This window comes from Trachypithecus francoisi, unplaced genomic scaffold, assembly GCF_009764315.1.
Source record: "Trachypithecus francoisi isolate TF-2019V2 unplaced genomic scaffold, Tfra_2.0 Lachesis_group2, whole genome shotgun sequence".
Lineage (NCBI taxonomy): Eukaryota > Metazoa > Chordata > Mammalia > Primates > Cercopithecidae > Trachypithecus > Trachypithecus francoisi.
Window position 1 is genome coordinate 97,403,868 of NW_022681465.1, and position 26,153 is coordinate 97,430,020.

The following is a 26,153-nucleotide window of genomic DNA, read 5'->3' on the forward strand; positions in this document are numbered from 1 at the left end:
GATGAGGAGGAGGAGAAAGAGTTCAGATGACTACCAGGAGATGAAATCCTATACCAGGGAGAAGACAGAAGAGTGACTCGTTCTGCCCTAGGTCATTTGGTTACTTGAAGTAGCTGTTTCTCCACTCCACCCCCAGAAACGGTAACAAGCACTCACCACCTTCTTCAGAGAGTGTGTGAGAGAATAAAGGTCAGGAGAGAAAATATGTTTAGTGCATTTGAAAGGAAACCCGCGAGTTAACCACTTCCTTCTGTCCCCACCCCTCCATCTTTCTCTAGATACTGGCGAGGTTCTGGAGCTGGCACTGGCGCGCGAAGCCGAGAAGAACGGGGCTCAAAGCCCGGCTTGGAAGTCAGGTATGCAGTTCGCCGGCGGTAAGGGTTGCACCTTCCGGACTGGAGCTCCACAAGCTTCAATCGTTATATCGCCCTCCCGGGCCCAGCTCTTACCATCACAGCACCACAAACTCCAAGTCGCCTCCGCGCTGCGTAGGCAACGCTTGCCAGCACCGGACGTCTGCGCGCGCTGCATGCCCATTGGAGCTGTTCATGCCCACCCCAGCCAATCCCGAAACTCGCTCGGACGCTAACAGAAGACTGCGCCGCTGCTTTGGGATTGGTAGCCGAGTTGTGTGTCGCGCTTTTTGTGACGACGCGAACAACATGGCGGCGGAAAGTGGTAGCGATTTTCAGCAGAGACGGAGAAGGCGCCGGGACCCGGAGGAATCAGACAAAACAGAACTCAGCGAAAGAGAGCTGGCGGTAGCAGTGGCGGTGTCCCAGGAGAACGATGAGGAGAACGAAGAGCGCTGGGTTGGGCCTTTACCTGTGGAGGCAACACTGGCCAAGAAGAGGAAAGGTAGCTGCAGACATAGTACCGGATGAATTGGAGTGCTGCATTCCCCGAGTGGGAGGGTTGAGTCCAAGCCAGATCCGAAGAGGGATGGTGTGTGGAGTTTTGTGCCCTCAGAACAGAGGGCCGTCCTCTCACTTCTGGCCACTCCATACTTGCATGTCTTAACGAAATAGTGATTTAAGCGTAGTACAACGAGTTGATTTGTTATGATAGATGCTAAAACTAACATTTTCCTATACTTACGTGTTTGGCTTCTCTCATTTACTCCCCACAGCAGCCACATGAAGTTGGAATTTTGAACTCTTATTTAGATATGGAAAAGGGTACTAGTTCTCTTTAAGGCTTTAGTTCAGGAGTGGTGTTAATGCGTTAATGTTGGGGCGCGAGAGGAAGGCGGTGCTTATTTCGAATCATAGTAGGTAAAGATAATTTCAACTCTGACACTTCCACTAATAAATTTTCGTATCTAGGGAAAAGCTTTCTAGATCACAGATTTGTTTTCATCCAAACCCGAAGTCTGTGGTTTTGAAATCATACTCTTGATACGATAGGCTGAAGCATTTTGTCGCTAACGAGGAATAATCACAAATTATCATCAAATAAAAGGGGTGGGAAAAGGAGTAGATTAAGTTTTCTTTGTTGTTTTCTTGTCTTGTTTTTCTGTGAAATGTTTTCCTTAAGTATTTAGGACATTTTAAATGTGGTCTAAGCTCAAATTGTACTTTAGCACTTTCCCTTAAAACTCTTCCATGATTTCTCATTCTTTTTTCTTTTCTTTTTTTTTTTTTTTTTTTTTTTGAGACAGAGTCTGGCTCTGTCGCAAGGCTGCAGTGCAATGACGCTATCTCGGCTCACCGCAACCTCTGCCTCCCAGGTTCAAGCAATTCTTCTGCCTCAGCCTCCCGAGTACCTGGGACTACAGTCACATGCCCCTACGCCCCAGCTGATTTTTGTATTTTTAGTAGAGACGGGTTTTCACCATGCTGGCCAGGATGGTCTTGATCTCTTGACCTCTTGATCTGCGTGCCTCGGCCTCTCGAAGTGCTGGGGTTACAGGCGTGGACCACCGGCGCCTGGCTCATTATTTTTCTTAAAGCCCGAACTCCCTCACATGGCATATAAAGCCCTTTATGATGTGATCTCTCCTTACCTTCTTAGTGCATTTTCCATTATCCTCCTCTCCCAAGCCCTTACTTTGTACTGCAGCCATTCTAAAATCACTCGAGAATGGGTCATGTACTCTTTTTCCTCTGGATTCCTACCCAGATATGGTGTCTCTACCGGGAATAATTTCCCTCACCCCTTCCACTGAACTGACTTTTGGTCAACCTTTAGCACTTAGCTATCATCTTCTCTGGGAAGCCTGTGACTTCTCCAATCTGGACTGGATTTCTAAAGCACTTTGATCATAATTCTGAGGTAGTTATCTATCAACAATGAATTTATAGGTAGCCTTCAAATTTTATGTATCCAAATTTTGAAGAAGCTGTTTTTTTGAACCTTGTATATTGACACCCTTACAGTGCATTATCATTTTTACTTCCTGGTCCTCTTATTAGATGTTTCATACTAACCATTTTATTTATGGCATTTGCCGCAGTTTCTACTTACATATTTATTCATGTGATTGATGAATGTTTCGCTCCACTGCTAAGACTGTAAGCAAGTAAGAACCAGGATCTCGCCTTTTTTGTTCATTGCTTGGTGTACAGTGTTTTGCCTAAGTATTTAATGAATGAATATTAAAGCGTTTATGCTGGTCTTTAACTATTTTGTTGCATATGAATATTTTTGCAAGTTCTCCTTTAATTAAACGAGTAAGGAGAAATGTAAAAATCCAGAAATATCGAAATGCTGATATTAGTGTTACCAGACAAGTGTCTTACAAACTTAATATAACTGAGACATATAAATTAGTAGGTGTGAAAATCTTTAATCAGTTGTTTATTGTTTTAAGACAGCCGATAGCTGGCTGGGTGCGGTGGCTGACGCCTGTAGTCCTAGCACTTTGGGAGGCTGAGGCGGGCAGATCATCAGGTCAGGAGTTGGAGACCAGCCTGACTAACATGGTGAAACCCCGTCTCTCCTAAAAATACAAAAAAATTAGCTGGGTGTGGTGGCGCACGCCTATAATCCCAGCTATTCAGGAGGCTGAGGCAGGAGAATCGCTTGAACCCGGGAGGCAGAGGTTGCAGTGAGCCGAGATTGCTCCACTGTACTTCAGCATGGGCAAGAGAGCAAGACTCTGTCTCAAAAAAAAAAAAAAAAAAAAGACAGCCAATAGTGTTTTCAGTTTGAAGAAAAAATTGAAACTAAAATACATGGAATGTGACAAAAATATTATTTAAAATTTTGTCTAAATGGACAAGTGTTTAACAATTTCAGCTTTCTAGAAATGGAGTCACCCCCTTTAACATGTTCTTTGGACATTGGACTGTTGTATATATTTTCAGAAAGACATGATTATATGACACTGAACTTTAAACTGCCTCTTCAGGACAGGAACTGTGTTTTACTCTTCTTTATGCCCATGTGACTTAGAACACATTTTGTTCTTAATAAGTATTTGTCCACAAATGAACTATCACACAGAAAAAGGAATCTGAATCAGATAGGATTAACTTTATCTACATATTACAGAAAAACCCAAAATAACAATGATGTTGAAGAGATAGTGCTTTACTTCTTTTATGTGTAGAAGTACCAAGACAGGCAGTCCAGAATTGGTGTGGAGGCTCCAGAAGTTCCTAGGCTCTCCCCAGCTTTCTGCCCTAACATAACGAAGGTACAGCCCTCATCTTCATTTCTCTGAATGATTAAGATTACAGCAGTCATATCCCAGTTCCAAGATATAGGATTGAGGAAAGCAAGAAGGGCACATTTTTTCAAGACTGCCTGTGACAAAACATTTCCACTTTTACTCGTTAGCATATGGTTAAACCTCACTCCAAGGGAAAGTGAGAAAGGTCATGTTATAGCTGGACATCAATATGCCCATATATAAATGGGGGTTCTGTTCCTAAAAATGAAGGGAAAAGTAGTTTATCATACACAAGCCTGAAACAGCTCCTCATGTTTAATTTAGCAACTTTTTTTAGGCACGTTTGGCCATCGTTGGGTTATTTTATTTGGGATACATATAATTATCCCCTCCCCTACCCTCCTCTGCTTCCTTCCCTTCCTTTCCTTCCTTTCCTTCCTCCCTCACTCCCTCCCTCCCTTCCTCTTTCTTTCCCTCCCTTTTCTTCCTTCCCTCCCTCATTCCCTCCATCCCTTTCTTTCTTTTCTTTTTTTTTTTTTTGCTAGTAAAATTGTTCATACCTCATATAGTAAATCAGTATTTCCTGACATTCCTCAGATTACTACTCTTTCAGGTGGATTTTTTTCCAGGTTTTGCCCTTGGAAAAAATTTGAGATACATTCAACTGGATACCCCCTAGGATGTTCTCAGGAGTAAATATCTAAGAATTGTGCCATGTTTAAGTGTTTCAAACACAGTGTCCAGTAACTTCAAAGAGAATCAGTGCTTTAAATATTAACTGAGACAAATTACAGATGGCCACTGGACTCTTTTAAGTTAGCACTAAATTATATCTACAATGTCAGGAAGATGGTTGTGATATTTTCATGAAACTTTTTAAGTTTTTCTCTTTTCTTTTTTCTTTTTTTCTTTTTTTTTTTTTGAGACAGAGTCTCGCTGTGTCGCCCAGGCTGGAGTGCAGGGGCAGGATCTCAGCTCACTGCAAGCTCCGCCCCCAGGGTTCACACCATTCTCCTGCCTCAGCCTCCCATGTAGCTGGGACTACAGGCGCCCGTCACCACGCCTGGCTAATTTTTTTTTTTTTTTTTTTGTATTTTTAGTAGCGACAGGGTTTCACCACGTTAGCCAGGATGGTCTCAATCTCCTGACCTTATGATCCGCCCGTCTCGGCCTCCCAAAGTGCTGGGATTACAGGCGTGAGCCACCGCACCTGGCCTTTTCTTTTCTTTTTGATAGAACATTCACATTAAGCCAGAACCACTCATTTCTTAAGTCCTGGCGACAGTTAGCATGTATATAATACCTGGGAACTTGTTGTAATTCACTAAATCATGGTGCTATTCAGTGCTCTGAAATAATAGACGTTAAAACTGACATAAAATACTGGATTTTTAAAATTGTGAATTGAGAAAAATTAAAATCTAGGAGAAAATACCAAGTAGAGTGTAGACAATTTTAAATAAAATACAAGATAGTATTTGGTTTATTTGTTAAAAACAGATTTTATACTTTACTTTTTTTTCTTCAGTCTTAGAGTTTGAAAGAGTCTATCTTGATAATCTCCCCAGTGCATCCATGTATGAGCGCAGTTACATGCATAGAGATGTTATCACCCATGTGGTATGCACCAAGTAAGTCTATCACATCTTTTTTACTTTGGTCTGAGAAGTTTATTAAAAAAAAAAAAAAAAAAAAACTTCAATTTTGAGGTAGATTTATAGAGGTAATTTTAAAATTTTACAGATTTTTGTTTAATTTCATTAGTTCTGAAATAAAGTCCTACATGTTCTTTCCTATATCATACAAATAATGCATTCTCTAAGACAGAACCCCTTAGTTTATATGTATGTCTTTGGAGATAAATGCCAAGAGGGGAATGAACCAGGTAGTGTCTGAGCTTCCCTGAAGAAGAGGGTACATTAGTTAAGATACGAATAATTGGTACCTGGCCTCTTTGGTACTAGTGGAGAAAATGTGGGCTAAATACCCTAGGAATAGCAAAGGACCTTCAAAACAGATGAGTAGGATCTTGGAGAAGGATAATAATAGTACAGGTTGAGCACCTGAAATCTAAAATGCTCCAAAATCCAATACTTTTTGAGTGCTGACATGATGCTCAAAGGAAATGCTCTTTGGAGCATTTGAGATTTTCTGATTAGGGATGTTCAGCCAGCAAGTATAATGTAAATATTCTAAAATCCGAAAAATTGAAACTCCAAAACAATTCTGGTCTGATGCATTTTGGATAAGGGATACTCAAACTGTAGTAATATTATACCATTTGTTGAGCTCATAATATGTCCCAGGTACTGTGCTAAGGCTTTTTCTTTTTTTATCTGTCAAGTTAAGGCTTTTTCATAAATTTTTTTATTCATCATAAGAATAATCTTGTGAGTTAGTACATGCTCTTCATTTTAGAGATGAGGAAACTGAAGTTTAGAGAGGTTAAATAGCATATTAGGCTGCTATTTAAAAGGCAAGGGTTAAATCCTAGAAGACTTTTTATTTCTCGTACGGGTTTTGAACCTGTGAGCAGGAGAGTAACATCAGATTTACTTTTATTAAAGGACCACCCTGGCCGTGGTGAGATGAATGGATTCAAACAGGTCAAGAATGGATACAGGGAGAGAAGTTAGGAAGCTGGTATAGAAATCTGGATGAGATATGGTGGCTTGGATGATACTAGCAGTGACTATGGGAAGTAGGTGGATTACTTTATGCTTTTGTAGATCAGTCTATTCTTCATGGCTTGAAGACAAATTTAATTTCATATATAAATCTAAATAAAATATTTATATTTCATGAAAAATAGGATAATTCTGACCAAATATTAGCACCTTTTCTAGTCTCAAGTTCTCAGTGTGTTGAACAACAACATATAGATACTAGCATTGCTGTCGCTCTCTTCTCAAATATTTTTGTTTTGTTTTTTTAAACCACGGCAGTGGAAGGTAATACAGAGAATATACGTTTTTTGGTTGGGTAGGTTGAAAGCCACTCTAGCTATATGGACCTGAGGCAAGTATATTTAACATTTTAAAACTATTTCCTACTTATAAAATGATGATAAAAATACATAGAGTTGCTGTAAAATTACTAAGATAATATGTACAAAGTACCTGACATATACTGGGTTTCCATAAATGATTTCTATTTTTACATACCTAATAGGGGAGATTCTTCTGTACAAAATCTTTTTGATACTTAAGTAACCAAAATACTTTGTATAGGATATAAAGCAAACTTTTGTTGAATTTTGTTGTATGTGAAAGTAGTATGTTTAGATTTACTTATCAGCTACTGACAAATAGTTTATTTTCTTGTGAAAAGACTGTCTATAGGGTAATTTTAGCAATAAAGAATCCAAAGTATAGTGATTCTTAGTGAGATTTTTATTTTAATTTCAAATTTTAGTTCAATTCTGATCCTAGCTCTTGAGATTAAACTAAGTGAAGCTGTAACTGTTTTGATATCCAGAAAGGAGCTTCAAAATTTACAGTGTTCTGTAATATAGTGGTCTGCTTAAAGAAAGGTTTTTTTTAAAAAAACCCATTATGCAAAAGTCAGATTCTTAGTGAATGATTGCTTTGGGAATACTGAGTGATTCATAGATCTGTTTTAGAAATTAACTTTTAACATTTCATATATGCAGAACAGATTTTATTATTACTGCCAGTCATGATGGACATGTCAAGTTCTGGAAAAAAATAGAAGAGGGAATTGAATTTGTTAAACATTTTCGTAGTCACCTGGGTAAGAATTTCACCTCATTTTCTTGTAGCTCTTTTCTAAACTGTACTAATTAAAGTTTAAATTTTTAAAAAAATATTTCTTTGAATCATGCATATTTATTTTATTGGTATTTACTAGCATGTTTTAATTTCATTTATTGAAATAGGAGTTATTGAGAGTATTGCAGTTAGCTCTGAGGGAGCATTGTTCTGTTCTGTGGGTGATGATAAAGCAATGAAGGTGTTTGATGTAGTGAACTTTGACATGATCAACATGCTGAAACTTGGGTGAGTCTTTTAAAAAGTATATATATTTTAACTTATTGAAGTAATTTGTAGATCAGACTTTACCATTTAATAGGTTATTTCTAAATAGTATATTACCAGATCTTTAAAAAAAAAATGTGCCTTTGGGTTTTGCTTGGGAAAGTTAGATACAGTGAATCCTTATAATGTTTGGAAGCATCTGCTCTGGTTTGTTATCAATCACAGAAATTTCTAAACAGCATCATAACAAGGATTCCTTATATCCAAATTGACATTACTTAGTAATATTACTGGAGCTCCGTCATATCTAATTACTGGTACTTACGGTTAACTTCCTTGCTTTACTTATCTCAGATGGAATTGAGTTCCTATAAGGTTTATTCACATTTTTGGAATTAAAGCTATTTATTGGTGATGTTGAACTTTGGAATATATTGATACTAAAACTATGGTTAGATTGTACAGTATTAAGACTGATACTTTGTTTTAAGCATGTCTTTTTTAAGATAACATATTGAATTTATACACATCTAAATAAATGTCAGCTTGAAAGTCATAACAGTGTCAGAAAGTTTTGGGACTTGCCTTAATCTGCTTGGATGCCATAACAAAAAAAAAGAAACCGTAGACTAGGTGACTTAAATACAGAAATCTGTTTTCTCACAGTTCTGGAGGCTCGAAAGTCCAAGATCAAGGTTCCACCAGGGTTTGATTTCTGATGAGGGCTGTCTTTCTTGCTTCTCCCTATGTTCTCACATGGTTGGAGGAAGAAGGAAGGGAGAGGGAAGAGGGAAAAGGAGATCTTTTTTTCTTCTTGTAAGGCCACAAGCCCATCAGATGAGCTCATTAACCTTAATTACCTCCTGAAGACCCTGTCTCTAGAAATTCCAACTGATGGAATTCCAACTGTGGTTTGAATTATGTCCACAATTCAAATAATTTCAAATCGTAGAATTTCCTTCAAAATCAGTTTATGACGTTGTGAGCCACTGAAGGAAATCAGTCTCATTATTTATGGTTAGAATGGCACAAACATAGTTACCTATCTTGATCATCTGTCTTACTCCCCAGGTTTGTTTCCTCAAAGCTTTTCATTCACAAATATTGAACGTTTGCCCTTTGAGAATACTTGGAAGAGTATATTTCAGACTTTGATAGAAATTCTTAAAGAAGAGGTCCAGAAGGTTTTGAGCATCAGCACCATGGTTAGAATAATAGCGTCATTGCCATGTATACATATGTAACAAACCTGCATGTTGTGCACATGTACCCTACAACTTAAATTTAAAAAAAAATTAAAAAAAAATAAAAAGTATACTTATCAAAACTAAAAAAAAAAAAAAAAAAAAAAAAAAAACAGAAAGAAGGCCAATATGGGTCAAGCAGAGTAAGCAAGGGGACAAGAATATGTGAGGTTGACAGGAGTCAGATCTTATAGGACTTTGTACCTCAGATAAAGAAATTAGATTTTATTTTTTAAGTATAATAAATAAATATTGGAAGGTTTAAAAAAAAAAAAAAAGAATAATAGTTTTGCTTCCCAGAATCACTACTTTGAAGGAAACAACATTCATTTTTGAGTGTTTTAGTACAATTGATTAAATCAGTCTGAATTTTATGCCTTATTCATCAGGTGGAATGTTTAAAGCTTAGAGTTTTAGTATCAAGATTTAGTTAGTAATGAGAGTGTTTTAGGACAGTATTTTTCTTTGAAGTATTGCCATAATAAAATATTTGATTTTAAATATTTCAAGAAAGGATTTATCAAGTATACTATTACATGCTAACCTATTTTAAAGTAAGTATACATAGACTGTTGTAGAGAGATCCAAAAAGCAATGTCCCAGAAGGTCTTAGGGTCCAGATCTGATTAAGTTTCCTTATCTGCCCAAGAGAAATAAATGTGCTGCTATATGCAGTTCTCTTCTTGTGTTTTGACAGATTCTCAGAATTATCATTATATTGATGAGGTCAGAAAGATAAAAAAAAAGTAACTATTCTTAGCTGTTCCTCCCCATTCTGTGTCTCTGCTACTTTTGAGCAGGGAATCCAAAACTGTCTAAATCACTGGCCAAGACGTTTGGTAGTGGCATAGGGAGGGATTCTTGCTTGTTGTGCTGACCTTTTTCTTTTCCCCCCTTTCAATTCTTTACGATTTTAGCTATTTTCCTGGACAGTGTGAGTGGATCTATTGCCCAGGGGATGCAATTTCTTCAGTTGCTGCTTCTGAAAAGAGTACGGGAAAAATTTTCATTTATGATGGCCGAGGAGATAACCAGCCACTTCATATTTTTGACAAACTCCATACGTCACCTCTTACTCAGATACGGCTAAACCCAGTTTTCAAAGCAGTAGTGTCTTCTGACAAATCTGGGATGATTGAATACTGGACTGGGCCTCCTCATGAATATAAATTCCCCAAAAATGTGAACTGGGAATATAAAACTGACACTGATTTATATGAATTTGCCAAGTGTAAGGCTTATCCAACCAGCATATGTTTTTCACCGGATGGGAAGAAAATAGCTACTATTGGTTCTGATAGAAAAGTTAGAATTTTCAGGTTTTTAACTGGAAAACTCATGAGAGTCTTTGATGAATCACTAAGCGTAAGTGTAATTTAAATTTAACCATACTTTTCTAAAAATGCTTTATTTTATGCCTTTTCTTGAAAGATCTTTTTTCTACACATAGACATTTAGGTAGACAGTTATTTTTTTTCTTAGCACATTAAAGATATTCAACTGTTTCTGTCTTGTAGTGTTGCTCTTTGAAACTTTCTTCTCTAGGGGTTTATAATGTGCGTTTTCCAAGTCAGGTATTGTCTTATTTTTGTGGTTATTGTTTTGTTTTTTACAATTTTGTTTTGTTTGCAAGCTATTCTCTTAAGATCCTCAAAACTCATTCTAGGACCCCTTCTCACTCTTTATTCACTCCTGTCCATATGACTACTTCTAAATTTACTTCTGTAGCCTTCTATTACAAGCAAACCTGGTGCTCTTTCTTTTCCTGTCTTCATAAATGGTGCCAGTATCCATCTAGTTGCTCAAACCAGAAATCTAAGAGTTATCCTTAACTCTTTTACCCTTCTATGCCAATTTTGCTTTCTAAATATAAATACACCAATTTCTTTTCAGCACAGCTGTCACCATAGTTCATGGTCTTTTGCCTGACCTATTGCATGGCCTACTACCTATATTTATTCTGGCTTCTTCCTAATATCCACTCTGCACCCAGGGCCATCTTTTAAAAGCATATATCTGGTTATGTCATTCCTTTGCCTAGAACTTTTCAGTTAATTCCTTCTGTTCTTGGGATCAAGACCAGAGTCATGGCTTACCATGTTGTGACACCATAAGTCACTGTACTCCCTGCCTCTTATTCTGCCATTTGGGCCTCCTTTTTATTTCTTGAACATGCCTCCCACCATAGGACCTTTTTATAAGTTGTTTCCTCCACTTGGAGTGAGGCCCTCCCTCCCTCCTCAAATTCCTCCGTTACCTATTGAACTGGTACTTCAAATTTCAAATGAAGACTCACTTCCCCTGGGAGGCTTCAGCTGTTCATCCTGTCTTGCATAGTTTGGGTTTTTTGTTTTGTTTTGTTTTGTTTTTCTTAATTATTTTCTGAGATAAGAGTCGCACTCAAGTGCAGTGGCATGATCCAGCTCATTTCAGCCTCCAACCTCTGGGTTCAAGCGATTCTTCTGTCTCAGCTTCCCAAGTAGCTGGGACTACAGGCGCATGCCACCACGCCTAGCTAAATTTTTTTTTTTTTTTTTTTTTTTAGTAGAGATGGGTTTCACCATGTTAGCCAGGCTGGTCTCGAACTCCTGGCCTCAAGTGATCCGCCTGCCTTGGCTTCCCAAAGTGCTGGGATTACAGACGTGAGCCACCGTGCCAAGCCAGCAGAGTTTTTTTTTTAATGTGACTGTAGATCACTCTTTTAGAGCATTTGATATGGTCATATTATTTGATTAATGTGTATCACCTCCAGTAGACTAAGCCCTGTGTGATCTGTTTTAGCTCATGATTCTAACTCCAACAGTAAAAACAGTACCTCACACAGAGTTATTCAAATATCTTGAAAGAGTGACTCTAGCCATCACTTGTTAGACTGCTAACAAGAATTTGTTACAGCATGTAGTTGTGGAATAAGAGTTTTTAATCCATGCAATTCACTGGTTTCTGTGATTGCAACTATTGCTATCAAGTGGTTCTCGGAATCCGAGTCTATCTGGATTGAACCTTTATTGCAATGTTTATTATATGACATTGTCAATTATTTTGTCTTTGGCAGTGACCAATTTGCATTGGATTCCCTGCTGTAAGTTCTTCATAAATTGTCAACTCTTCCTAGTGGCGCTTTTGAGTTGGTAGCACGTGGTAATAAATGAGTTGGTTGTCTGTCTGTCTGTCTGAAGTAATATAATTCCAGACAAATTTGAAGATCTGTTTGCCAGCCAAATTATCCTCATGACAAATTTTCTTGTTGGAAGAAGATAGCTTTCCACTCTGCTTTTAAGGAGAAACATTTATTGGTAATACTTTCTTTAATGGTGGCAGATAACTAAATATAACTTGCAATTTAAATAAAAATTTAAACTCTATTAACTTGCAGTTCTTCCAAGATCCCTTAGGCAAAGAAATATTCAGAATCTAGTCTCTGGACACAAGTTTCTTAACACACATACTCTGAGCTGCTCAGTTCACTCTATTTGCTCATTGTTGTCTTCAACATTTGTTTAAATGATTGGCCTGAGGTGACAAGAAGTCAGTAGTAGAACTTAAGACAGAAGTGGAGATTCAGAATGAGAGCTTGCCAAAAAAGCCAACCATCAGTTAAATTACAGTGCTAGTAACTAGTAAATGACTGGCGTCTCAAGGAGGTGGTAGTGGAGGAGGGTAGTTTCTAACCAATCAGAATCCTACTTTAACAGAAAAGCAATTGAATGGGATGATGTGAGTTATCTTTTAGTATTTATTAACCAGGGTCACTGTATATGGCTGTTCAGTTGGCGTATCACATAAGCCCTGCTGTGAAGTCTAGAACACTCTAAAAAGATTCTGATCAGATACTTACCAGGTTGGATAACATTTATGGAATACTTATATATGGACAGATGACCACCTACAGACCTTATGTCTTAAAAACTGAGTCTTCTCTCCAGCAGAAATGATCATTGGCCCTTCCCTACAAAATGTGTAGTCCAGCATCCTAGGCTATTCCTGGCACATGAATAAGCAGCGTAATATGTATCAGTCTCTGTCTTTTGAGACTAGAGACAAGAAAACCTAACGACTAGGCTTTCTAACTGCTCTGTAAGACCTTGACCTTGTGCTTATACCCTGACACACATACCTCTTTTTGATTCTTTGAGTTTTGTATATTGTTCTAACCTTATCTAGAAAACACAAGATTTTGGTTGATGTAAGCATGAAGTAAGGATAGAATTAGATGGGACAGAAGTCTGGCTTATTTTCATCTGCAATGGAGAGCTATTTTTGAATGCTGCTGTTTGATGCCCAGATTGTGTAGAAAACAATATAAAGATCATTATCTTCTTTTGGAAGGTTCATAATATGTTAATACAATTAGAGATGTGATGCCTATCTTGAAATTTGTGTAATATCAAAAGAAAAGTAAACCAATTTTCCAAACTATAAAGGACACTCATAGAAATAGTCATGTCTACTAAACCACATGTACCTAATGGTAATCTCACTGCCCTGTGTCAAAATAACTTGAAATATTTTCTGAAATATCATGAATTTGTTATAAATTAGTGAGATGAATTCATTAAGCAAAAATTGAGAGCTTGTTATATGTCAGGCACATAACCTTGCACAAGGACCTCATAGTCTATAGCTACATTATCCAATATAAATAGTTACTAGCCATGTGTCTACTGAGCACTTGAGAGATGGCTAGTCCAAACTGAGATATACTGAAAGTGTAAATACAAGATTTCAAAGACTTAATATTTTTTTAAAAGAATGTAATTTATCCCAATTTTTTATATTGTTAATGTTGAGATGATATTCTGGATATTTTGAGTTTAATCAAACATTAAAATGAAATTCATCGGTTTCTTTTTGTTTAATGTAACTACTAGACACTTTAAAATTACATATGTGGCTTGCATTATATTTCATTGGAAAGTGCTACTCTGTGACTTTTAAAAGGCAGCAGATGTATTCTGTAGAGAAACCAGTAGTTATATTAACCAACTGGGTTTTGTTTTAAATTAAAAGAACCAGTTACCATTTTGAAATACCATTTTTTTTTTTTTTTTGAGACGGAGTTTCACTCTGTCACCCAGGCCGGAGTACAGTGGCGCGATTTCGGCTCACTGCAGCGTCCGCCTCCTAGGTTCAAGCGATTCTCTTGCTGCAGCCTCCCGAGTAGCTGGGATTACAGGCACACATCACCATGCCCGGCTAAGTTTTTATATTTTTAGTAGAGATGGGGTTTCACCATGTTGGCCAGGCTGTTCTTGAAATGACCTCAGGTGATCCACCTGCCTTGGCCTTCCAAAGTGCTGGGATTAGAGGCATAAGCCACCACGGCCTGAAATACTATTTTTTAGTGACTGGACTTACTAATGTCTATTTCATACTGTTTAGAATCCCTCTTAAGAAGTAAAAACGGTTAGTGGCTCTTAATATGTATTCTGCTTCTATTTAAATTCTCATTGCATATGTAGATAGATGGGTTGATATAGATATAGGTATATAGAGATTTTGTTACTAAATGGTTTATTTCCTAGATGTTTACTGAACTGCAACAGATGAGGCAGCAGTTACCAGACATGGAATTTGGCCGACGAATGGCTGTAGAACGTGAGTTGGAGAAGGTTGATGCTGTAAGATTAATTAATATAGTTTTTGATGAGACTGGACACTTCGTGCTGTATGGAACAATGCTGGGCATTAAAGTTATAAATGTAGAGACAAACCGGTAAGCTTTAATATGAGGTATTTTTTTAAAAAATGTGTTTGTGGGGGACCATTTCCTCCATCATGGGAACAGTGGGAGTATTGTTTGTTCCAAGACAAGTGGAATGGCCCCAAATATCTAAACTTAACCAAATGTTTTGACTGGATTTTTCTGTGGTCTCTTGGTTGTTTATATTCTTATGTAGAAAGTTTCCATTCATGTTTGTAAAAGAAATGGAAAGAAGATATGCATAGTTTCAAGTTGTTGTGTGTTTTTTTTTTAACAAGTTTGTCTGTCTTTTGCTTATTGATTTAAATTAGCCTGGTTCATGTTAAATGTTGCCAAAGATTTTAACCACAGAATTCAGCATTACATCCTGCTAGACATAAAATCAAAAGTTAAAAATGCATGAAACCACAGTAAGCCTTTTTTGTGAAAACAGTCCATTTGGTCTTAGTACAGAATAGCTACAATCAGATACTCTCACTGAATGTAAATGAACAGAACTTAATATTTTAAGGAGAAAAAAATGTGCTGTACATTTCCATGTATAAACATATTTATATTGTAGTTCTTGGCAATACAAAATCTTTGAAGTTTTGTAGAACAGTTAACAGACATGGAATTTTAATAAGAATAGGTTAAAACTGTATAAACAAATGACTGATTATTTTTAATAGACCTTACTTTTTTGAACAGTTTTAGGTTCACAGCAAAATTAAGAGGAAGATACAGAGATTTCCCATGTACCCTCTGCCCGAATACATGCATAGCCTCCCCATTATCAACATCCCCCACCAGAGTGGTACATTTGTTACCATTGATGAACCTACGTTGACACATCATTATCACCCAGAGTCCATAGTTTACATTAGGGTTCACCCTTGGTGTTGTATATTCTGTAGGTTTGGAGAAATGTATATAAAAGTATCCACCATTATACTATCATACAGAGTAGTTTTACTGCCTTCAAAATCCTCTGCTCTGACTGTTCAACCACTGATCTTTTCACCATCTCCATAGTTTTGCCTCTTCCAGAATGTGATATAGCTAGAATCATATAGTATGTAGTCTGTCCAGATTGTCTTCTTTCAGTAATATGCATTTAAGGTTCTTCCATGCCTTTCCACAGCTTGATAGCTCATTTCTTTTTAGCACTGAATAATACTCCATTGTCTGGATGTACCACAGTTTATCCATTCACCTACTGAAAGACATCTTGGTTGCTTCCGAGTTTTGGCAGTTATGTATAAAAGCTGCTATAAACATCTGCGTACAAGTGTCTTGTGTAGTCATTTCAGCTCCTTTCGGTAAATATCAAGGAACACAATTGTTGGATCATATGGTAACAGAATGTTTAGTTTTGTAAGAAACAGCCAAACTGCCTTTAGAAGTGGCTGTACTTTTTTACATTCTCACCAGCAATGAATGAGTGTTGCTGTCACTCCACATCTGTGCCACCATTTGGTACTGTCAGTGTTCCAGATTTGGGCCATTTTAATAGATGTGTAGTAGTATCTTGTTTTAGTATGGATTTCCTTGGCAACATATGAGGTGGAATATCTTTTCATATGCTTATTTACCATCTGTATGTCTCTTTGATGAAGTATATGTGAAGGTCCTTGGGACATTTTGTAATTGGGTTGTGTTCTTACTGTGGTTTAAGAGTTCTTTGTATATATAGATTTTTTTTTAAGAGTTCTTTATATATTTTGGATAACAGTCCTTTACGAGCTGTTCTCCTAGTCTGTGACTTTTCATTCTCTTAATTGGTTTTGTTGTTGTTTTTTATTGAGACAGAGTCTTGTTCTGTCACCCAGGCTGGAGTGCAGTGGCACGATCTCGGCTTACTACAACCTCTGCCTCCTGAGTTCAAGCGATTCTCGTGTCTCAGCCTCCCTAGTGGTTGGGATTACAGGTGCCTAACACCATGCCTGACCAATTTCTTGTATTTTTAATGGAGATGGGGTTTCACCACATTGGCCAGGCTAGTCTCAAACTCCTGACCTCAAGTGATCTGCTTGCCTTGGCCTCCCAAAGTGCTGGGATTACAGGTGTGAGCCACCGTGCCTGGCCTCATTTCTATTTTTTAACCTGAAAATTATAGCTGCCTACCAGTTTAAATTGATAGCTTTTGGGGGGTAGAGAAACACGTTTAAAAAACTTTCACAAGTTATGTTGTACATAGATAAGATAGTTGATTCCCTTTTATCTGTAAAGTTGTCATAATTAGAATTAACTTTGGTGATTTTGTTGTATAAAAAACATTGTTATATTTTTAGGTGTGTGCGGATTTTAGGCAAACAAGAAAATATTAGAGTGATGCAATTGGCTTTGTTCCAGGGGATAGCCAAAAAGCATCGTGCTGCAACTACTATAGAGATGAAAGCTTCTGAAAATCCTGTTCTTCAGAATATTCAAGCTGACCCAACAATAGTCTGTACATCATTCAAAAAGAATAGATTTTATATGGTATGTATAAGTACTAGGAGATTAGACCATAATGTTCCTTCTAGTTTGGTTTGACTTTTCTATGTTTGTACCTTCAACTGAAGAGAATGTTGGCACTAACAGCAGACTTCCTAAACAATTAGAATACCATCTTATATTAATATTGTAGAATTTTAAACTAGGAGTTGATTTTAAGTATTTCTGTACTGTTTTCCATCATGTTTTGACATTTTTCAACCTCGCTTCCACAACTGTTTGCATTGTTTAAGATGGTAGGAAGTTAGTGGTTATAGTCAGAATTACATCCAAAATAGTTTCACTGTGGGATTTTAAAATTTCTTCTTAGTTTTTTTATTTTTTACCCTTTACTCTTGAATATAATTTATCTCCCCTAAATTAGCACAGCTTCCTTCAAATGTATTTCCTTTTTTACCTTTTGACTTTTATTTTAATGGTGCTGCCTTGGAATTATATATTCCTGTGGAATTTTTTTTTTCCTCTGGAGAACTAAAAATACTTTGCATGTTAACTAAGACTGAGATAGTTAAAATCAAACTACTACGCCATATAGGAGTAGCACAATTTTATTTGTTCATCCAAGCAGGAAAATCAGAAGTATAGAGATCTCTGCTTGCATTCTATCCTTCACATTGCAATCAGAGAACTTTTTAAAACCCAAACGTGACTCTTATTTTCTGCCTAATGCCTTTCAATGGTGCCCCAGCTATCTATGCTGGCTGGCCCTCCTCACTTCTGTAGCTTTATCTTTCTTCATTTTTCGTTCATTTGCTACACCAACCATACTTATTCACAGTAGTTGAGTGTGCTTTTTAAACTCTGGGTCTTTGCACAGGCTATCATTCTGCCAGCCACACACTTCTCTCCAACTCCTAACTCATCCTTCAAGTCTGTTTGGAAGCCCCCGGGTTTTTTTGTTTTTTTTTGGAGATTGTATGTTGTTCTGTTGCCCAGGCTGGAGTGCAGTGACGTGACTTCGGCTCACTGCAGCCTCTGCCTCCTGGGTTCCAGCGATTCGCCTGCCTCAGCCTCCTGGGTAGCTGGGATTACAGGTGCATGCCACCACACCCAGCTAATTTTTGTATATTCAGTAGTGACAGGGTTTCACCATGTTGGCCAGGCTGTTCTTGAACTCTTGACCTCTGGTGATCCACCTGACTCAGCCTCCCTAAGTGCTGGAATTACAGGCGTGAGCCACCGCACCCAGCCTAGAGGCCCTTTTTAACATCAAGTCTGAGTTAGGTGTGCCTGCTTATGTTTCTCCTTTGCTTCCCCGTCATATGATGTGTCACACTTTTTGTGTGAACATCAATTATTTCTTTTGTCTCTGACGCTGAGCTCTTCTTCTGAAGATAAAATCCATAAATACAGGCACTATGTCTTCTTCACTGTTAAATCCAGAAAGTTAAGAAAATGACTAACGCATTATAATATATTCATTCATTCCTCCAAAATATTGTAAACTGTTGTAATGCTATTAAGGTTAACAGCATTTGATAAATGTATGAAGTAGCAGTTTCCCTACCTCAACAAACCTTCCACCTAAATGGGTAAATTCTTTTAAGATGAGAATTTCATTTACAACTTTCAAAATCATTACTAAAAATTTATTAGTATATGAAAGAAAAAAATTAATCGTTTTTACCTGTAATTTAACTTTGTTATGAAGTAAAAATTACCCATAAAAGATAATTCTTGGCCAGGAATGGTGACTTACCCTATAAATCCAGCACTTTGGGAGGCCAAAGTAGGCAAATCACTTGAGCCCAGGACCAAGAGCTGCCTGGGCTACATAGCAAGATCTCACCTCTACAAAAAATTTAAGAAGCTAACCAGGCATAGTGGTGTGCACATGTGGTCTCAGCCATGCTGGAAGCTGAGGTGGTAGGATCTCTTGAGTCGAGGAATTCGAGGTTGCAGGGAGCTATGATCACACCACTACACTTCAGCCTGGGTGACAGAGCAAGACCTTATTGCTAAACAAAAAGAGGCAAAAAAAAGATACTTCTTGATATACACTAAAAACATATATACTAATTTTCCATCCACTTTATTCAAAAAACTTTGTTGTTTTTTTCTTTTCCAAGTTTACTTGTATGTTGATTAAAGTGTATATATTCATTATAGAGTTTGAAAAAATAGAGAAACAAAATAAGTCATTCACTGTAGCTTTATACAGCTAATATTGTTATGATTTTTCTTTGAGTCTTACTAGTACATATTCTTAAGCAAAACTAAAATGGTATGCATATATATGAATTTTGTGTCCTGTTTTTCAGATCCAACATCATGAAATAAAAGTATTAATTTTACAAATCCATATATGATAATTTTTCAGATCTCACATCATGAAATAAAAGTATAATTTTACAAATCCATATATGAGCTAAATCATGATAACTTTAAAAAAATTCATATAAACAAATAGTACAATAGACATGCCATTCCTTTGAAAACTAGAGAATAGGATGTTAAGGTGATAGCATCCTAACTTGGTTGTTTATTTGGAATCTATCCAAGCAGATCAAGGAATGACATTAGGCAAGATGGAGGCACTAGCTTTACGTTCCCATAATTAAGCTGACATCAGACAGAGGTTGCTCAGGAGAGAGCATTTCTACTTAAAGTAAAATAAACAGGCCTTGAGAAGTCCAGTGTTTTAACAACTGAAAGGTTTTTCTCAATTCTTCCTAGACCCCGAGGTCCTGAGATGTACACAACTTCACTGAAAATTTTCATTCTTTTTCCTATGCTTCAGGGTTTAGATAGGTCAAGTGGGACTGTGGGAAAAAAAAAATTAAGGATCCATTACTGATTCATTTTTGTGAATCCTTTTTCTACCTAGCATGAGGTCCTGCTCATAGTAGTAATAACACTGTTAATATGTATATAGTACCCTCTATGTATTAGGTACTGTTCTCCAAGGACTTAATATCTAGTTGTTTAATCTTCACAACTAACTTCATTGCAAGGTAGGTACTGTTATCATCATATATGAATGAGGGAAGAAATGAATTCACATCCCCAAAGTTGCAGAATTGGAATTCAAATCCAAACAATCTAAATAATGAAGTGAGCAATAAACAGGTGGCACGTTAGGCCTTACTAGAAGGCATAAGTTAAGAGCTACCACAAATGAAACAATTATTCTTGTTAAATGTTTGCCCAAGAAAATTTCTATCCAAAAGAAATTAAATTCCATTTGAAATCAATGTGTTCAGTATGTTATGTGGATCATTTTCATATTAGACAAAGTAAAAATAATTTAATTGCCTGACACATCCTGTGATGGGAAATGATTCCTGAAATAAGGATTCTGATGTGAATTCTTACATTTCTTAAGTACTTAATTAGAAATTCTATTGTTCATAAAATTTTTACCAGATGAAAACTTTAATTTGTTCACTCACTTTTTACTTTCCTCCTTGAGTTTACCAAACGAGAACCAGAAGATACAAAAAGTGCAGATTCTGATCGAGATGTTTTTAATGAGAAACCTTCTAAAGAAGAAGTCATGGCAGCTACTCAAGCTGAAGGACCTAAACGAGTTTCGGATAGTGCCATTATCCACACCAGCATGGGAGACATTCACACCAAACTCTTTCCTGTTGAGTATGTATAACTGTTTGTATTGGCTTACGTAATTAAGAATGTAAATGTGTATATCTGAAGAAACCATGCAACTTAAAATTCCCGTTACTTTGACTTAAGGAATTTTGAAGAAATGTTTGATAAAAAAACATCTATTCCTGAGCTTTCTGATAAGTGTTATGGTAGAAAATGGAAGATTTTTATACATATATACATCATAGGTTCATTACGAAGACAAAATATATTGGCTATGAAAGTGCTGAGTGTAAACTGTAAAGTGATATACAAATATGTTAACAGCACATCTCTAACAGCACAAACTCTAGGTTTTGTGGATTGCTTTGCTTTCCTCTCAAAGCAAATCCTTAAGAGAAAGATAATTATGTTTCCTTACAAACAGTTGCTAGATACCTATCTCTTTATAGTTTCAATAGCTCTGTGTTTTAAAAGTGAACTATAAGCTGGGTGCAGTGGCATGCACTTGTAATCCCAGCTATTCAGGAGGTTGAGACAGGAAGATCAGTGGAGGCCAGCAGTTTGAGACTAGCCCAAGCAATATGACAAGACTCTGTCTCCTAAAAAAAGTTTTTTTTTATTAGCTGGATATGGTGGCATGCATCTGTATTCCTGACTCTGCTAGAGGCTGAGATCAAAAGATGTCTTGAGCCCAGGAGTTTGAGGCTGCAGTTAGCTATGGTCACACCACTGCACTCCAACCTGGGCAACAGAGTGAGACTCTGTTTCTACAAAAACAAATTACAACAAAACCATAAGGACTTCAATTGAAAAAAAGGTGAACGGTTTTCTGGACAGTTTAAAAGATTTTAAAATTAACATACAATGTCAAATACAGTAGAGTATTTCGGGCCATTCTTGACCCAAAAAATGACATCTTTTACAACACTTTTACTTAAAAGTTCTTATTAATATTTTGCATATGAATGTTTTGTACCATATCTTGGTACTCAACAAATAACTATGCAGTTCTTGAATCTTGGACACTCACTTTAAGTGCTCAAAACCCATGTGCTTCTCGGCCTTGTTTGCTGACGTACTTGGGTACAAGATTCTCTTGGTTCATCCATTTCCAGCTCTTAGAAGTATTACATGGTAATGGACCATATCAAATAATTGCATAGTATCAGTTAATATTATTGAGAAAGCTTCATACTCTGAGTGAGACTGTCATTTAAAGTTGAATAAATTTAGATGTCATTTCTATGATTAAGGTTTTGGCCAAGAATATGTCATTGTAAGAAAATGACCTTTCCCAGGAACTTAACCTGTACTACTACATGCAGACCTATAATACTATATGGAGTAAACTAACTTAAGATGTTGGGCCAGGTGCAGTGACTCAGGCCTGTAATCCCAGCACTTTAGGAGGCTGAGGCAGGAGGATCTCTTGAGCCCAGGTGGTCAGCCTAGGCAATATAGTGAGACCCTGTCTCTTAAGAAAAAACGTATTTTTAAGGTGCTGTGGCTGTTTTTTGTTTTTTGTTTGTTTTTTGAGATGGAGTCTCGCTTTGTCGCCCAGGCTGGAGTACAGTGGCGCAATCTCGGCTCACTGCAAGCTCCGCTTCCGGGGTTCACGCCATTCTCCTGCCTCAGCCTCCCAAGTAGCTGGGACTACAGGAGCCCGCCACCACGCCCAGCTAATTTTTTGTATTTTTAATAGAGATGGGGTTTTCACTGTGTTAGTCAGGATGATCTGGATCTCCTGACTTCATGATCCGCCCGTCTCGGCCTCCCAAAGTGCTGGGATTACAGGCATGAGCCACCACACCTGGCCAGCTGTATTTTTTTTAACTGCTAAATGACCTTGAAATCTTAGTACTGTCAAACTCAAATAGTAGTTAAGCAGTCATGTTCTAAAGATAACCAAGTTAAACAATAAGAATATACTACTTACATGCCCCTCCATGCTTGTCCTGAGATTAGAGGTTATTAAAAAAAAAACAACTGTCCTTCTGAAACATTCAGAAGAGATAGAACAACATTAGGAAGCAGAACTGCAAAGAAAACTGTTTTAAGATGCTCTGAATAGGTTTCATATTGGTAATATATGTCTTAATAGGTGCCCTAAGACAGTGGAAAACTTCTGTGTTCACAGCAGAAATGGTTATTATAATGGGCATACATTTCACCGTATAATTAAGGTAAGTTACACATATTTCATGTGATTTAAGAAATACTATATTATTACATAGCAAGAGATTTAAGTGCAAGGAATCTTCTTCTCTCACACTTACCAGTTTAGTGGAAAGGAACAGGAAAAATATACTATGGACGCCAAAGAAGGAGTGGATGGTTATAAATATCAACATCTAGAATCAACAGGAATAGTGGCATGATTACCTGTTTAGAAACACTGAAGCAATATTTTGTCAGCAGCTAAAGGGTAAGATAATGAATAAAGGGTCATGCTGAGATAACATCAGTAACCTAGGTAACCTATTTGTAGTGGCTAGATAGGGTCTAGATCTAGAAGATACGATTTTTCAATCATAGAGGGGCCACAGTGCCATCTGATCTGTGAGAACCTGTAATATACCAGAGGAGGAGAGAGAACTCAGCCCCTGGCTTTTGTTGAGCAGCTTTCCATAAAGTGGATGGGACAGTGATATAGTGCTTGGTTTCTGGCAGGTCAGAAATGGCAGGATGGAAAGTCAGATCTCAGGGTCCTAAAGGAATTAGCGAAAAGGCTTTCCAGGAAATCCAGAGTATTTCAGGAAAGGGAGAGGGAGAAGAGGAGGGCAATTATATAAAACATAAAATAACATACAGATCCTAAAATTTATAGTATTAACTGGCTTTATTTAGGTTATTGGGAAAGATAGAACATGTCTATAAATGAGAAGATGACCTTTGCATTTATGTTTCAATCAAGGTGGTGGTTGAGCAACAGAAGTACATCATCCAAATTTAAGTGTAAGGGTTTAATCAAATCACTTTATAGTGACAGTTAATATTACACTGAATACATAGCACTCTTGGAAGAAATAAAACTTCAAAGTATACATATATAGAAAAGGACTGTAATGTTTTTGTGTACTTTCTGTTAAGGGCTTCATGATTCAGACAGGAGATCCAACAGGTACTGGTATGGGAGGAGAAAGCATATGGGGAGGAGAATTTGAAGATGAATTTCATTCAACATTACGACATGACAGACCATACACACTCAGCATGGCTAACGCAGGATCAAATACTAATGGATCCCAGTTTTTCATAACAGTAGTACCAACAGTAAGTACAGTATCATTGTTTATAAACTACAGATTGATAGGTTATGATGTAAGAGAGTGAACTCAGTAGAAGAGCTGCATTATTCTGTATTTTCTACATTATTTATATTATCTACCAGAATACAAATATGAAAATGATCGAGAAGAAAATATAAAATCATGTGACTAATCACTTTAGAATTGGTAAAACAAAACTTCCACTGCAGTAAGAAATACAATGGACTGCAATTCAAGATACTTGAGTTTCAATGTCAACTCTGCCTCTACTTGATGATGTAACCTAAAATAAATTATTTCACCTCTGTGGGCCTATTTCCTCATCTTCAGAATGCAAGGATTAGAGTATATGAATTCACAATTTTGAGACAATTTCCCCCACATTTTAGTATCTCTGAAATCAGAATACAACTCATAATCAATTACATTTTAGATTTAATGAAATACAGTTTAGGGTAACCTCGCTCTATTGCTATGCAGTAACACAAAATTATAAAAATTTTTGTTTTAGAATTTACCTACTTTTTGTTTTAGAATTAAGCACTAAATGATGAAGAAAGGAAAAATATTTATAACTACCCATCTGCCAGGCACATAGTTTCATGTAGTATTCACAGTACTTCTAGTATCAGTATCCCCAGTTTTCAGTAATAGATGAAGAAACAGACATGATTAACTTGCCAAAAGGTCAAGTAGCCAAGCTAGCATTTGAACTCCCATCTGTCTAATGCCAAAGTATGTGCTGCTTAAACTATTTCAAATTGCTTCTGAATAAACTGTTCAGGTAAGAGTCCTCCAGAGACCTTTTAAATTCTTAGCCACAATTCTGTAAGCCATGTGAAGTAACTTACCTTTAGGGAAGATATTCCATTTCCCTTTGGTCTGAAAGATGCAGATATTTAATTAAACATTATACTATGCTTCTGTTTTTTTTTTTTTTAATACACTGGAAGTAACTTTTAAAAGCTGCTACATTTTTATTGCTAAGAAATTATTGTACTTCTTTTTAAATATATGCTAAAGGGGAGCGTACACTTAAATTCTCTTTAATTTGCTCAACCGGAGGATATAATTTAAAGAAATTGGGGTTTACCAAGATTTTCCATTTGTCCTCTAACACAGCCTTGGCTTGATAATAAGCACACAGTATTTGGACGAGTGACTAAAGGAATGGAAGTTGTACAGAGGATCTCCAACGTCAAAGTCAATCCCAAAACAGATAAGCCCTATGAGGATGTCAGCATCATAAATATTACTGTCAAGTAAAATAAGATTTGTTTTAATGTACTTGCAAATAAAAATGCAATATTAAACAGATTATTTTACATTAGGAAGCTTAGGACTTGCTGAATATACAGATCATGTTTCAAAGATACAATATTATATTTTTGTATTTTTTATTAAAGGCTATTTTTAAAAAATTACCTTTGACTTTTCTTGCAATATTTCTAATCCTGGGAGGTGATAAATTGAAATGGACTAAACTCAGGCAAACAGCACTCATTATAGGTAATTGCTAATGAGCCTCAAATTAAATATTAAATAATTACGACACTCTCCCCCACCCCCTTTCCACATGGTTTTCTTTCTACTGTCAACCACAATCCAAAAATAGGTGAGCACAATACAGTGAGATATTTTCAGACAGCAAGACCACATTCACATAACTTTTATTATAGTATACTGCTATAGTTATTCTATTTTATTGTTGTTAATCTCTTACTGTGCCTAATTGATAAATTAAACCTTATCATAGATATATATATAGGAAAAAACAATATATATGGGGCTTAGTATCATCTGAAGTTTCAGGCATCCACTGGAGGTCTTAGAAGGTATCCTGTGCAATGACAACCCTATTAAATAATGACAGTGGTACACACCTGTGCTTTACTTTTTGAATACATGCCAGATACTCTGCCCTTATGTTTAGAGGAGTGCACATCCCTCCTCCAAGAAAAAATACTAGGATCTGATATTATATGTCATTTCCTTTGTTTTGCAAGGTTTTAATGCCAAATATTTTAGTCTTTTGATAATTGTTTAGTAAGTAGTGGTAAGTAAAGCCTCAATAAACAAGAAGTCACTTTGGTCAAAGTGTTATATTCCTTAATAATTACGAAATATTCTTTCAAATGAAAGATTCAGAATAAGTGAATACCCAAGTCCTTGGTTTATTGTATGCAGGTTGATTACTCTTTCAGATTATTTTTCTAAAATAGGTAAACAGCTTTTTCTGTCCTCGAGTTATATCTTTAGAAAATATACCATTAAGAAGTATACATAAAAATTTTG

General features: G+C 36.7%; 2 protein-coding genes across 9 annotated transcripts in view; one reads left to right on the forward strand and one right to left on the reverse strand.

Moving 5' to 3' along the window:
• The window catches only part of CENPK (centromere protein K), a 49,483-nt gene extending 48,931 nt beyond the window's left edge, over window positions 1-552 (reverse strand). For 3 of the 4 annotated variants that reach the window (XM_033179706.1, XM_033179708.1, XM_033179710.1), the window contains exon 1: window positions 450-536. The gene's annotated coding sequence lies outside the window, so the exon portion shown is untranslated. Of the gene's footprint in view, window positions 1-449 lie in introns of all 4 variants that reach the window. The other variant, XM_033179709.1, reaches the window with a different exon arrangement.
• PPWD1 (peptidylprolyl isomerase domain and WD repeat containing 1) lies at window positions 537-25,277 on the forward strand. Of its 5 annotated transcripts, XM_033179695.1 has the most exons (12): window positions 790-858; window positions 1,130-1,178; window positions 5,145-5,247; window positions 7,269-7,369; window positions 7,515-7,635; window positions 9,776-10,223; window positions 14,384-14,574; window positions 16,836-17,025; window positions 20,453-20,634; window positions 22,691-22,772; window positions 23,680-23,862; window positions 24,981-25,277. In XM_033179695.1, the coding sequence occupies exons 1-12, from the start codon at window positions 790-792 to the stop codon at window positions 25,122-25,124; spliced, it is 1,863 nt and encodes a 620-aa protein (XP_033035586.1). In that variant the 3' UTR covers window positions 25,125-25,277. The 5 variants fall into 5 exon arrangements, with proteins under 5 accessions (XP_033035583.1, XP_033035584.1, XP_033035586.1 ...); XM_033179692.1 differs by lacking the exon at window positions 1,130-1,178 and having other exon boundaries at window positions 537-858; XM_033179694.1 differs by lacking the exons at window positions 790-858; window positions 1,130-1,178 and adding an exon at window positions 6,184-6,317.
• The last annotated feature ends 876 nt before the right edge of the window (window positions 25,278-26,153 follow it).